At 38.7% G+C, this 12,368-nt stretch overlaps 1 protein-coding gene across 1 annotated transcript in view; it reads left to right on the top strand.

Moving 5' to 3' along the window:
• Positions 1–12,368, top strand: part of PIEZO1 (piezo type mechanosensitive ion channel component 1 (Er blood group)) — a gene marked incomplete in the record, with an annotated part of 131,609 nt that overhangs the window by 60,841 nt on the left and 58,400 nt on the right. The window contains 3 exon segments of the mRNA XM_072422653.1: positions 449–614; positions 4,749–4,929; positions 5,685–5,898. Coding sequence (XP_072278754.1) covers positions 449–614; positions 4,749–4,929; positions 5,685–5,898 — 561 coding nt within the window.

The raw sequence follows: 12,368 nt of genomic DNA, 5'->3' as shown, positions 1-12,368 counted from the left end.
AGAATATTACTCCGTTGTCTCCATCCCATTGTAATGGCAATGATGATTGACTATTGGTCACACCCGGTCACCCGGTGCCTTCAGATGGGGGTGAGGAGAGACTTTGGTTCCACCTAGAAACATCTTAGCGGGTACATTCTGCCTTTTCTCCTCTTCTCTGTTCATAGATGGATCTGGGGATGGCAAAGGTGAGGTTAAGCTGCTCTGGAGACACTTCTAGTATTCCGCGTACCCAATTAAACACTGGTTTAAAAGCGGTATTTAAGGACATTGAAGTACCAAGTGAAAAAATCTCATCTTGTCAACCCTAATTTTACTACTACAGGCTGGTATATTTTTGTCAGGAAAATAGATTTGGTACCAATGTTTTCAACATCCTAGGGATATTGTATTATCACTGTCTACGTGTATAATCTCTGAATGAAACCTCTTTCTGGATTCCCCTCAGGTTAGACATTTACGATATTCCCAACACTGTGCGGCTAGTGTCTCCGGATTGTGGAATGTTCTTGGTATCTACTGTGTGCCTAGTATTGTGCAACCGGCTGGTGTCAAGGCAAACCTCTCCATCGCTCACCCGGAGAGTCCGCAGGTCAACAGATGTGACGGAACAGGTGGGCACTGTGTAACTGGACGGAGGACATGATAAACCCTTGGCACTAACGTTGTTGATTTGTGTCTCTAACGCCTGCTCACTTCCTCTAACCTCACTTCTCTTTTTTTTCTACCAACCTTTCCATACCATATAATTATATACACCCCCAGGTCCTGATTTATTAAACATCTTGTCTAGGCCAAGATCGGATTCTGCGTGGGATTATGCAAAGGGCAGAAGCCGGCCCTACTGACTAAGCGAGCTGTTGAGTTTAGCTGCCCATTTGAAGTACATATTTATTTTCACGTCATTTTTCATTTTCTGCAGCGCTTTTCATATCCCCCTCCTCTCGTTTCCTTCCCTCTCTCTATTTTTTTTTTCCATGCTCCCCACCCACTGAGTGTGCTGAATGTCCGGCAGAGCTCCCAGGCTTGTTTTCTTTGCCCAAACTTTTTATTTACATTCATGCTGGCAGAGCAAGCCAGGCAGGACCAGCTGTGCCAGTCATGTGACCTTTCCAGCTATCATTAACTGTTACTTTGATGGCTCAGTGAATGCAGATATTCCTGAGTTCTTAACCCTTTTCTTTTGTTTTTAGTTGAGGGTGGTGCTGGTTAAACTAATGCAAATTGTGCAATTTTTAACATTTTATATTAGCAGTTTTATTTAAAAAAAGAAAAAAAAAATATTAAAAAGATTGGTGTACCTGTGTAAGAAAAGCGCTGTATGGGTCCCCTCCTCACCCCCTCCTGTTATACCCAATAATTATGCAAAATGATCATGCTCTACCCTGATAGGCCTTCCTGTGCACTTGACAATATTATTATCCATTTTTGCCCTAGTGCCTCTGTCCCAGTTTGCAACCTTAGTCCTTATAGAGATAAATGGGGGAGTCCAATTTATCCCTGGAGTTGTGCCGCTCTCACCTTTCACCAGGTGATAACATTACTATTCATGTAAAAACAGACAGCACTTGCTGTTTCCATATGCAACAATTTTCTCAACTGTGGCATTTGAGTCTTACTTTTGCCGCAGAGCACACATTGCACATTGTCTTTTGTCATGAGCACATACACACTTGTGTTTTGCAATAAAGCCTTTAAATGTGTGTAAAACATAAACCTATTTTTAATATGTTTGCAACATTCTCCACTGTGTGCAAGTTTCTTAAGATAATCATGTCGTATTAAATCTTTAAAAACATTTTTTTGGGATATTCTGCTACGGTATTAGTAGCACTTTTATTGTAAACTGACAACCCTAAGCTACTGTCCTGGAATTGGCAACATTGTCAGCCTGCCATGTGAGCTTCTTAAGCAGGCTGGTGTGCTGCTTATCTGAAAAAGGATGAGGGTGCTCTGTAGTCCATGATGAAAACTAAGAAACTATGATAATGGTCAGCAGTGGCAAAGAGCACAGGAAGTGGAAACATCAGGTTAAGATAGTTGTCAGAATAAATGTGTTTTTTTATTTTTTTTTCTGTATTTACCATACCAAAAGATCAAATAAGTGAAAAATGTTTAGGTCTGCATACACGTTAACAGAATTTTAAATATGGGATAGTGTTTAATGTAACCTTTCTTTTTACAGTTTACCCTTGCAGTACAGAAAAAGCCCCTCTGTAAGGGTAATTCCTATTTACCTGGATATCTTCTTTAATGGGCCTGGAGTTAGGCTACGTACACATGTTAGATGATTCTCATCTGATAATCACCTCAGGGCTGGTATCTGGTGTGTGTACAGCACTAGTCTGACATCGTTTATGTATCCGTCCTGGCGGTCCATGAAAGATCGTAATACAAGTGAGGGGGAGAGAGCACAGCTGGGTGCTGCTCCCTCGCTCCGCTCCCCATGGAACCGAACGGCGCTGTATTTACAGCACTCGTTCATCCTTTTGTCGTTGAAAAGGATCGTAAAAGGTCCTTTCTAACTACAATTATTGAATGTGTGTACGTAGCTTTACTCTTTAATAAATCCGTGTCCAGTACAATAATGTGCTGTAGGCTAAAGGATTTCATGAAAGGGAGAATAAGAGATTTGAACAAGCAGGATACTGAACCCAGTTATTATCCCTTTTATTAAACAAAGGCATATACAACGTTTTCCGTACTCGCAATTTGTAAAATCTGTCTTTACTATTTAGAAGAATGATAAAGTGCTTGGGCAGCGTCTGATCTGAAGCAGAACTTCTAGTTCTGAGGATACGTCAGATTGGAATTAGACCCGTGACCAGCAGATGTGTATTGTGTGACTAAAGGGTGCTGGAAATTCACTTAAGCCTAAAGCGTGCCAAGAAAAGTGTGCAATGTGCTAACCCTTCACCAACCTGCAGAGACTCTGCAAGCTTTTCTGCAAGTACGCCGCAGCCCCTGTGCATAATGGAATGGGACGTGCCACTGTATTTACACTCCTGGAGCTCAAACTTTAAAGCAAACCTGTCATAGGAAAATCATAGAGGCTGTTTCCTTATTGTCTGGAATTTGTTCTATAGGCTGCTGACGGGAAAACAACCTGTAGATAAATAGCTGTGACCTCTGACATTCTTGATCTGTCAGTAAAGTTATTTAAAGTGCAGTTTAGAGCCAATTTTTTAAAGCTTTGGCTAGAGTTGGATGAGGTTGTAACCAATTCTCTCTCCATTATTATTGAACTGTATTTATAAAGCACCAAGATTTTACACAATGCAGTGCATTAAAGGGGTTCCACATGACAGATACAAACAATGACACAGGAGGAGGACAGGACCCTGCCCAAAAGCTTACAATCTTGGGGTGAGATTAGATCCAACCAAAGGGGTGCACACAGTGAAACCTGAATATACATTTTAGCTGGAGTTATGCTTTCATGGTATGAATTGGTTTGATTGATCAACTCCATTAGATTGGACAGAGGCAATCATCCTTCTAGAGTGCTTCATGCCTACGTGTATAAAACTGAAACCAGACATAAAAAGATACCCCCACCCCAACTCTTTTTGCCCTTCTAGTTTTTTCCTGCCTCTTTCCAAAAGTAATACCGTCTGTGTAAGTACCACAAATCCCACTCACAGTACAGTAGTGTTGGTAGCAGCCATTATGCTCAATTAGGTCATAAATTGTTCAGAGGGGAACTACATGTCAGAAATAAGCATTGTGTTGCTTACATCTGTTATTCTTTTGTAGATATTCTTCCTTGTTTGTTTAGTTAACAAATTAGATGCTTATCTCTTTCTCCTGCTACATAAAAGTAGCATGCTGCTGGTTGGTTCAAACTCGCATTCAAGTCATTTTAATCATCTTAGGGTTAAAAAAAAATGCTAAAAATTTAACATGGTGTGGCAAACCTGTGGACCAAAGGGGAGCATTGTTTAGTTCTGCTTAAAATGTATTTTTAATGTTTTTTATTGCAAGCAGCAAAGGTTTACTTGTAAAGCTGACAAGTATAAGTACTTGAATTTGACTTGGTGCCCACTTCCTGCAATCTTTGTAGAACAGAACTCAAATTAAGACCGGAAGTAGCATAAGGAGCTAATTATGCTTAAGTGCTATCTTGTAACATGCTCCTTAAAAGACATATATATATGAGCCTATTGGTCTCCTGCTTCTCTTTTTTTGCTGTCCAGTCACAAGCTGGAAGAAACTACAAGACCTGGAAGTGTTATGTAATAAAAAATCAGGTCTTCTGCCTATCTAATCCAAAAATTTACAGGACCCTGCCACATATAGCAGCCCTGCCTTGTTGGGCATAAGTCTAAATAATTTGTTAGTTAAAACAGCTCCTTTATATGTATTCTATGTGTATTTATCTGTTTGGTTAGCTTTTTTTGCTATCATTATTTACAGCTTATCAGGTCTCCTAGACATTCTTCTAACCTCTTGATGAACCTAAAGTAATTTCAGAAGAAGCCGAGGTATAGCCAGATGGAACCTTCACCCTTGAGATTTCCAGACAGCCCCTTCTTTAAGCTGTTAAGGCCAAGTTAAGGTTTGGACAAGCAGCGGCTTTCCAGCTTCAGCAATAACTTTTTCAGCATGTATTCTAGATGTGTTTGTAGGAATTTCTATTGGAGACCAGAAGTCATGGGGCATGACATTAAAGGCATGAATTGGCTGAATTATATTATAAAAAATACACTTTACAGAGTTTAAGTCCTGCTCTTTATTTCTGTGTAAAGGAAGAAGAAGAGCCAAGGGAGACAGGAGCTGGAAATGAAGACACAGAGGAGGAAGAGGACATTGATGATGTTCATACCTCCCCACATGACCGGGTGCTGGCTTCACGAATTAAGGAGGCTGCTCATAAGCTACTGGAGGCAGTGGGGAAATGTCTGGCTTTGCTTCTGCTTGCACTGGCAGGTAATGAACAGTCGTGTCATCTTGGCTGCCATATTATTTATAGATGGAGTGTCTGTGACATCACTTAGTTTTCTCAGCTGTAGATCTACATTTGTTTTCTGATGTTTCACATGGTCTAGCAATTTATAGAGGGATCTTGTGCTTGTAATTTGTGCTGCTGCACAGGGCCAATAGCTTAAAGGGGGCCCCTTAGAGATGTAGCAAGTCAGCTCCTATGAACATCATGCTGGCCACGGCAGTGGATATGTCTTTTTCTGCTAACTATTTAAATCCTTTTGCTGAGAAATTAAGGCTATCTCTTCATCAGGAATAGGGTCCAATATAGTTTTATTGGTGAACAATGGTTACTGGAAAAGAAAGTGATGGCGCGTCATGCCAACTGGGAGACGGCAATGGGGGGTGGGGGAAATAAGTGTAAGAACCGCTTTGCCTCCAGCAACACCCCACTCCTCTGAGAGATAATACTTGCCTTCCTCCCTGATCCAGCTATCTTTACTCCCAGACAACTCTTCTTGAGAGGCCACTGAGCGCCAGAATACAAGTGGTTTACTCATATGCATGAAATGGGACATTTGCGGTATGGGCTCACTGTAGGTGAAAGTAGGCAGGAGCTGAATGTAGGAAAAATTGCTGGATGGGGAAAGGAAGGTGAAGAGAATTATTAAAGAATTTTTAGATTAAGTTATTCTTTACAAATCCAATATTTTGGTCATGTTGCACTCATCACATCATATTTTTCATTTTCTTTTACACAGGAATCACTGTCCCTTCTGCTTTTTCTGCTGTCTACTACCTGGTGTTCATTTGTTTTTGCACATGGTGGGCTTGCCACTTACCTATCAGCTATGTTGGATTAAACACCCTCAGTGTTATGGTTGGCTTTTTCGCTGGAGGTCATCTAATTTGTCTTTATGGCTACCAAACTCCATTCATCCAAGCCCTCTTCCCTCCTGCAGAGCTGTGGGCAAGGTATGTATTACATTGCTTGTAAAAAAAAACCAAAACACTTAAGCACTTCGTTAGCTCAGTTGCTATTACCCGTTAGATTTTTTGTATTAGGTGGATTTAGGTATATAAAAATACTCGTTCTTGGAATAGGTCCTAAGCCACAGAGGGGAAGTGGTTTCCACCTGTTCTTATTGCTTGCTGAGTATGTTAATGAACTGTCATTCTGATTTATAAGAAATGGGAAGGCTATTTTACCCACTGGTCTTGGGAACAAATTAGGCTTACATATTTTTTTTTTTTTTTTTTTATATTTTTTTTTTTTTTTTTTTAATAAAATAGGGAAGGGTTAGGGCTCTCAGGTTTTCTTGATATCAGTAATCCCTATAGGAGGGATTCCCTGGCCTCAGAATGCGGAAAGTTCTGCCTCTGATAGTGACAGTGACAGTTCAGTGACAAATCTTTTGTAATGGAAGATCTCTCCACTTCACCTGTTTCCAAGGCAGCTGTAAAAATTTTGATTTCTAATTGCTTTATAATCTGATGACAATGCTCCTTATGGCATAAAGTGAGCATATTCAGCTTCCCAGGGACACAGATGACAATATTAAATAAACATATTAAATATTAAAACAAATACTAGTTATACCCTTTTCCTACTCGGTCCAAACACTGTATCAAAGTTTTATCTGGGGCCTTACCCCAGTTGTGATCTCTCACGCATTCTTTTAGCTGGCTTCCTTACCATTCCCATTTTGAATTCTGGTTAAGTGCCTTCCTATTTACATTACTGGAGTAATTAATATATTTTAGGAAAATCACTCTGGGAAATGTATGCAGGAACACTTTTCCAAACCAGACAAGTAAAAGCCAATTAATGGGCATCTAAAGTGTCTGCACATACTTTCCATACCATTGAAAATTGGGCACCATGTAATGCAATTCTTCTGAAATCAAGGCCAGGGCTATCTGTTAGTGACGGGATAGGACTAAATGTAATCACAAGCACTAAAACCCTATGTAATCCTTAACACATTAACCATGCAATTTCCATATTTTGCCGCTTTTTTAAAATTTGTATTTCCTAGTGATTTTGCCATGAAAGTCCTTGCTTGTACACTTTCTATTACAGGTTAAACATTCAGTCCCTGACCTCATATTGTTCTGTATTGTGACCCTGCCACACTGGGCCCTATTTATTAAAGTTCTCCATAACTGGACAAGATAATCTGTCATAGGAGAACCTGAGTGATCCAGCAAACCTGGAAAGGATTTATAAAAATTAAGTGCTTTTAGTTGGCAAATATTTTAACTATAGACCAGATCCATTGCATGGTTGCTAGATCACCCATGTTCTTGCATGGGTGTCTATCTTCCCCGGTCTTGAAGAGCATTCAGCACATTGCTAGGGCTTTAAGTGGCCTTGATAATGTTTATTGGGGTTTACATCAATCTGTAACCTGTAAATGGTATGTATGCTGGCATATGCAAATTTTTGTTTTTTTGTTCCCATCTTTCTGGGTTACCACCACTTCTCTTTTGTGTTCTGTATTGGTTAGGAGCGGAGAACATAGATGTGATAGAACTAGCAATTGCACAAATGGGAGTTATCTGCATACTGAGCACCACAATATCCGGGATTTCCAGAAAATATATATGAAAATCTCTACAACCATCTCTTAGATCCTCCCACTCCCACCTTGATTGTTTTTATTATGACGTGTTTATGTTCATTTTGGCTTTCCATTTAGCTTAACGCATTCTACAAGATGGAGCATGCAATAAAAAGTTCCTAAAATTCTCATGAGAAAACAAAAGCCGTTCTGTTGAACATGTTTGCAGTGCATTCTTTTATCAGCCGGCGCCATATAAATAAACAAGCAGAAACTCTTTTAGAAAATTAATTTATTGTTCTTGTAATAGACAGAAGGATCATACCTAACCGGAATAACAAAATTAACCTATGCAAATTCCTAATTTGCCGATTGTGGTTGTGCAATGACTTCAAAAAGTTAAATCTACTAGTGAGGATGTGAGGTTGTGTGCTTTATCTGCTAATCTGTGACAAATGCTAGAGAATGTAGAGACTATGCATTTATTAGATGAAACCTCGCATTTCTTTATTAGGTCCTTTGTTTTCATTATCCAGGCTGGTAAAAAATCACTAATAAACATTTTTGTATTACAATATTCTTAGCATATGTGCATTACAGTGATCACGAAATGCTGCTGTGGCACGCACACCAGTGTATACGTTCACCATGACGGCTTTAATTGGATGTTAAAGTCTACAAACTTGAGTTTGAATGTGTTTAATAAGCAAGTTCATTATTTTGCAGCCGCTGTCCCGACTCCCACTTGAATGTTCTTTATTAATACATTGTGTTTGTATGACTGCTTTCATATATCTTTCACTACATGCTCCAGCCCTGAAGGATTTGATGCTTCCCTTTTAAAAAGCACTCATTATAATGCTTGATATTTGCACATTTATCTTTCAACAACTTTTTCCCTTAATAGGCCAAATTTACATTGCACATATTAAAGATCCTTTTATTGTGTTAATGGACGTAAAGCCCTGGTCTGTTTGCATTATGCTTTTCAAGGCTAAAAAAATTGAATAATGTTAAAAAAAAAATGAAAGAAAACTTTAAAATTTTTACACATCAGATATGAGATTTTATTATTATTGCTTACTCAGAAAACATTTGTTGCCACATTGTATTGTTGCATAACTTGAAACTAATATGCAAGATACAGTGGTGTATGGGACATTACCAATTCTCTCAGCTTGCTGACAGGTGAAGAAAGCATAATAAGTAATGTCCTGATAAGAGTGGGGATAATCTTTTAATTGCATCAATAAACCCCCCTCAATTGGTGAACATGTCGTATTTCTTACCTACCATTAGGAAAAGTGTAGTCGCCATCCTGGCTGTATTTTTTAGCTCACCAACAAAGCAGAATATCTATTCTTTTACAGGTTAGATCATTCTCCTATATGTACCGGTAATTCAGCTGTGTATTTTGTATCTGTATTAGATATTTTGTCTCTGTTTATTACAGTTCTTCTTTTAGCTAACCTCAGGCACATTGCATTAGGTGCACATTGCATTGGTGCCTGCAGCCTCTGAGTATAGAACATTTTAGAGTAGTGTTTCTCAGCCAGGGTACCAGAGGTTGCTAGAGGTTCTATTTTACTAACCAGCGATCTTTTTGTCTACTGTAAGGGTGACATTCTTCCCACTGACCAGCAATGTAAGAGGCATTCTTTCCATAGAACACCAGGCTAACATACTGTGAGCTGTGGATTTAGAAAGTATAGACGGGGTTTCCTGAAGACCTTAAACTTTTTTCAAGGGTTCCCCCATGCACATACACAAAAATCTGTTAAAACAAGGGTGCCTAAATAAATCAAAAATATTGAAACCTGTAATATAACTGTACAGAAGCATATATAATCTCTCCCTCTCTCTCTCTCTCTCTCTCTCTCTCTCTCTCTCTCTCGGACGCGGCCAGAGTATGGCAGGACGCTGATGGGACCAAATACGTTTTTATTTTTAATTTTTTTTAGTTACCCCGAGTGTGACTCGGGGTTACTGATATCAGCTGTTTTTGTTTACCCCAAGCCACACTCGGGGTTACCGCTCAGGAGGTTTCCGGAGGAGAGATTACCAAATTACCAGGGTCTTCTTATCCCTGAACCCTCAATCCAGTCCTAATCATCCCACCAGAGCCTCCATTCTTATCGCTCCCTTATTTACAGATTCAGCACCAATACATATTTATAGCACAGTCAACACGCGACTGTGGACACAAGTCACCTTCTACTTATTGAAAAATACAGTACGGGCCTGGTGTATGGGCTTTCTGTTGATTTTTATGTGTTTATTCTGACAACGTGTGAAGCCTTGTTACATCTCCTGCTGCTCGGTGAGGTGATTGACTCGGCAGCAAGGCTGTAGATCACAATAACTGCAATCAAGAACTTTTAGAATCAACTTTAGCAAAGTATTATTGGCACACTCAATCCCCAGGTTTCACCTCTTGGTGGCATAAAAACTGTACACAATAAATCTTATTTTGCATTTTTCATGCAGCATTGTGACCTTATATGTGTAGTATGGGAACAATGTTTTATCTCTCAAATTGACTTCAATTTATGAGCTTGTAAGCCGGGCCACAGCACTGAGGTGAAACTGATCCTAATAGTAAAGGTGTACTGCATGTGTATCATTGGAGGATATTTTCACTTTGAAATGAATGTACAGACCACTCCTAGGTATAGCAGGAAGTCCAGGGTGGAGAAAGACTTGTAACTAATCTGAGTCAGTAGATATTTATCTCTTATCATACTGCCATCCATATTAACTCATGAAGGGAGGAATATGGATTAAATTCCAAAGTTTTACACAATATGTCTTGTTGCATTAAGATTCATTAAAAGGCCTTTCTTACCTGTATGTCATTCACATGATTGTTTACAAGTTCTGTTTTATTTAATGAATTTTTGATTTTGTAGATTCTCCCCCTACTAATTTGGCCGGATTTATTAAAGATCTTCAAGGCTGGAGAGGAAACACTTCCATTGGTGAAGCTGGGTGATTCAGCAAACCAGGGCAGGATTTGTTATTTATTAGCAAATGTTTGCAGTCCTGAACCAGATCTATTCTAGGTTTGCTGGATTACCCAGGTTCACTGATGAAAGTGTATCCTCTTCAGTCTTGGAGAGCTTTAATAAATCAGTCCCCTTTTATCTACATTTTTTGAATCCCCTCTGGATACTGCTTACAAAAGTTTCTACAGGATAAGATACACAGGACTTTGGGGTCCTCTAATTACCTGTATCTTTGCTTCCAGCTCTTTCAGCTTCATATGCCCCTCGGCAGTTTTATGGCATTGATTTCTTACATTTTTCTTTCTTTTTCATTCATTTTTCTAATCTAATCAACATTATCCTGATTTCAATGACCTTTTTCGAATTCATGTATGTAAGTCGGCTATTTAATGTATGCTTTGATTAAAAAGAACAACCATGCAAACCAGCTCATTGCTAGGGAATCATGCTAATAGAACATTTCTCTGACTGATTAAAGAAAAGTCTTTATAGATTTAATTTCTTTGCTCATGGTTAATTATATTCACATGCAAACCAAAAGAAGGAAGTCCCCTTTTTAGGACAACAAAGCTCAATTCTGTAAGTTCTATTGAAAAAGTATCTTTGGTCTTTTCTGGATGAGACAAAAATTCAGTTTAAGACTTTAAAGCATGACATTGTTCCTGCCCTCCTCTTGTAAAATTAGAATGGAAAAATGAAGGCTTGCCATACAGAAATGTCAACAAATATGGCATGACGCTCTCCTCGCAGTAACATCACACTTAATAGACTGTAAGAAGATTAGGGCATGTCATCTGCTCACAGGCCCGAGGCCTTGCTTTTATGTAAACGAATACTAATATACGGTCTGGTTTATACAATCACACAAATATGTGGAAATGTTTCCATGCCATGATTGAAGCCTAAATACTTGAAACGGCTTCTGTTGGTTTTCACACTAATTCACAGCAACACTTCCCAGAAGAAATAGGAACATTGAGCAGTGTGACTGACTGTAAGTTAAAACGGGGAGGAGGGTGGCACGTTTGAGTGACAAGTACCCTAAGAATTGGTGTCTTTATGTATATATTATGGTTCACATAGACCTCAGCCTACCATGTTTGGAAGAACATCCTCATTTGGATACAAATGCATTGTTCTTCCACAATTGTCCTATTGCCCTATTATGATACTTGTAGTAAATATATCAACTGCCAAAACTGTCAATAAAATGTATCTAATTAAATGTTTATCTAAAATTTTTAACAGAAAAACAACAAAATGACAAAATTATGACAAACATACTATGACTTAAAGAAAAAACAAAAAAAAACAGGCACTGAAACATCCAGCAAAGAAAATCATAATGCTTTTGAAAATGACATTTAAAAATAATAAACCAATGGCTAGAAGGCAATCATATAAAACATGTGGGGGTTTGAATTATAACGTGTATATCCTAATATTTTATGCAGCAACCAGCTTGTACCTAGTTGACAACAATGTACTATAAGGACTTTAGAAGATATAAGACATGACCTATTTCTGCATCATTGGATGCCAACACCTTCAAATAAGTGACTTAATGACCCCAAATTCACAGTAGCCCCTTTACTTAAGCCATAGGCTCCTGTACATATTGCATTAACTTAAAACTTTACCTTACATGCAGCAAATTGGTGCCAAAATGCCTGCATTGGAATCCATATTGGTAGCCCTGTGCTGTAGTTTTTACTACTTGCTTCACTTGTCTTTCAACATTAAAAACAAATTTCTACACCTAACTATTCCCTAAGCTGGGTTCTTTGTCAGTCCTATAAGGTATCAATATACCTTCAAATGATTGTTGTAATTTGTGTATGTGTGTGTGTGTGTGTGTGTGTGTGTGTGTGTGTGT

The sequence above is a fragment of the Pyxicephalus adspersus genome, chromosome 9, assembly GCF_032062135.1.
Source record: "Pyxicephalus adspersus chromosome 9, UCB_Pads_2.0, whole genome shotgun sequence".
NCBI classification, from domain to species: domain Eukaryota; kingdom Metazoa; phylum Chordata; class Amphibia; order Anura; family Pyxicephalidae; genus Pyxicephalus; species Pyxicephalus adspersus.
The sequence above is the reverse complement of the archived record's forward strand: the minus strand, read 5'-3'. Positions and strand labels throughout refer to the sequence as shown.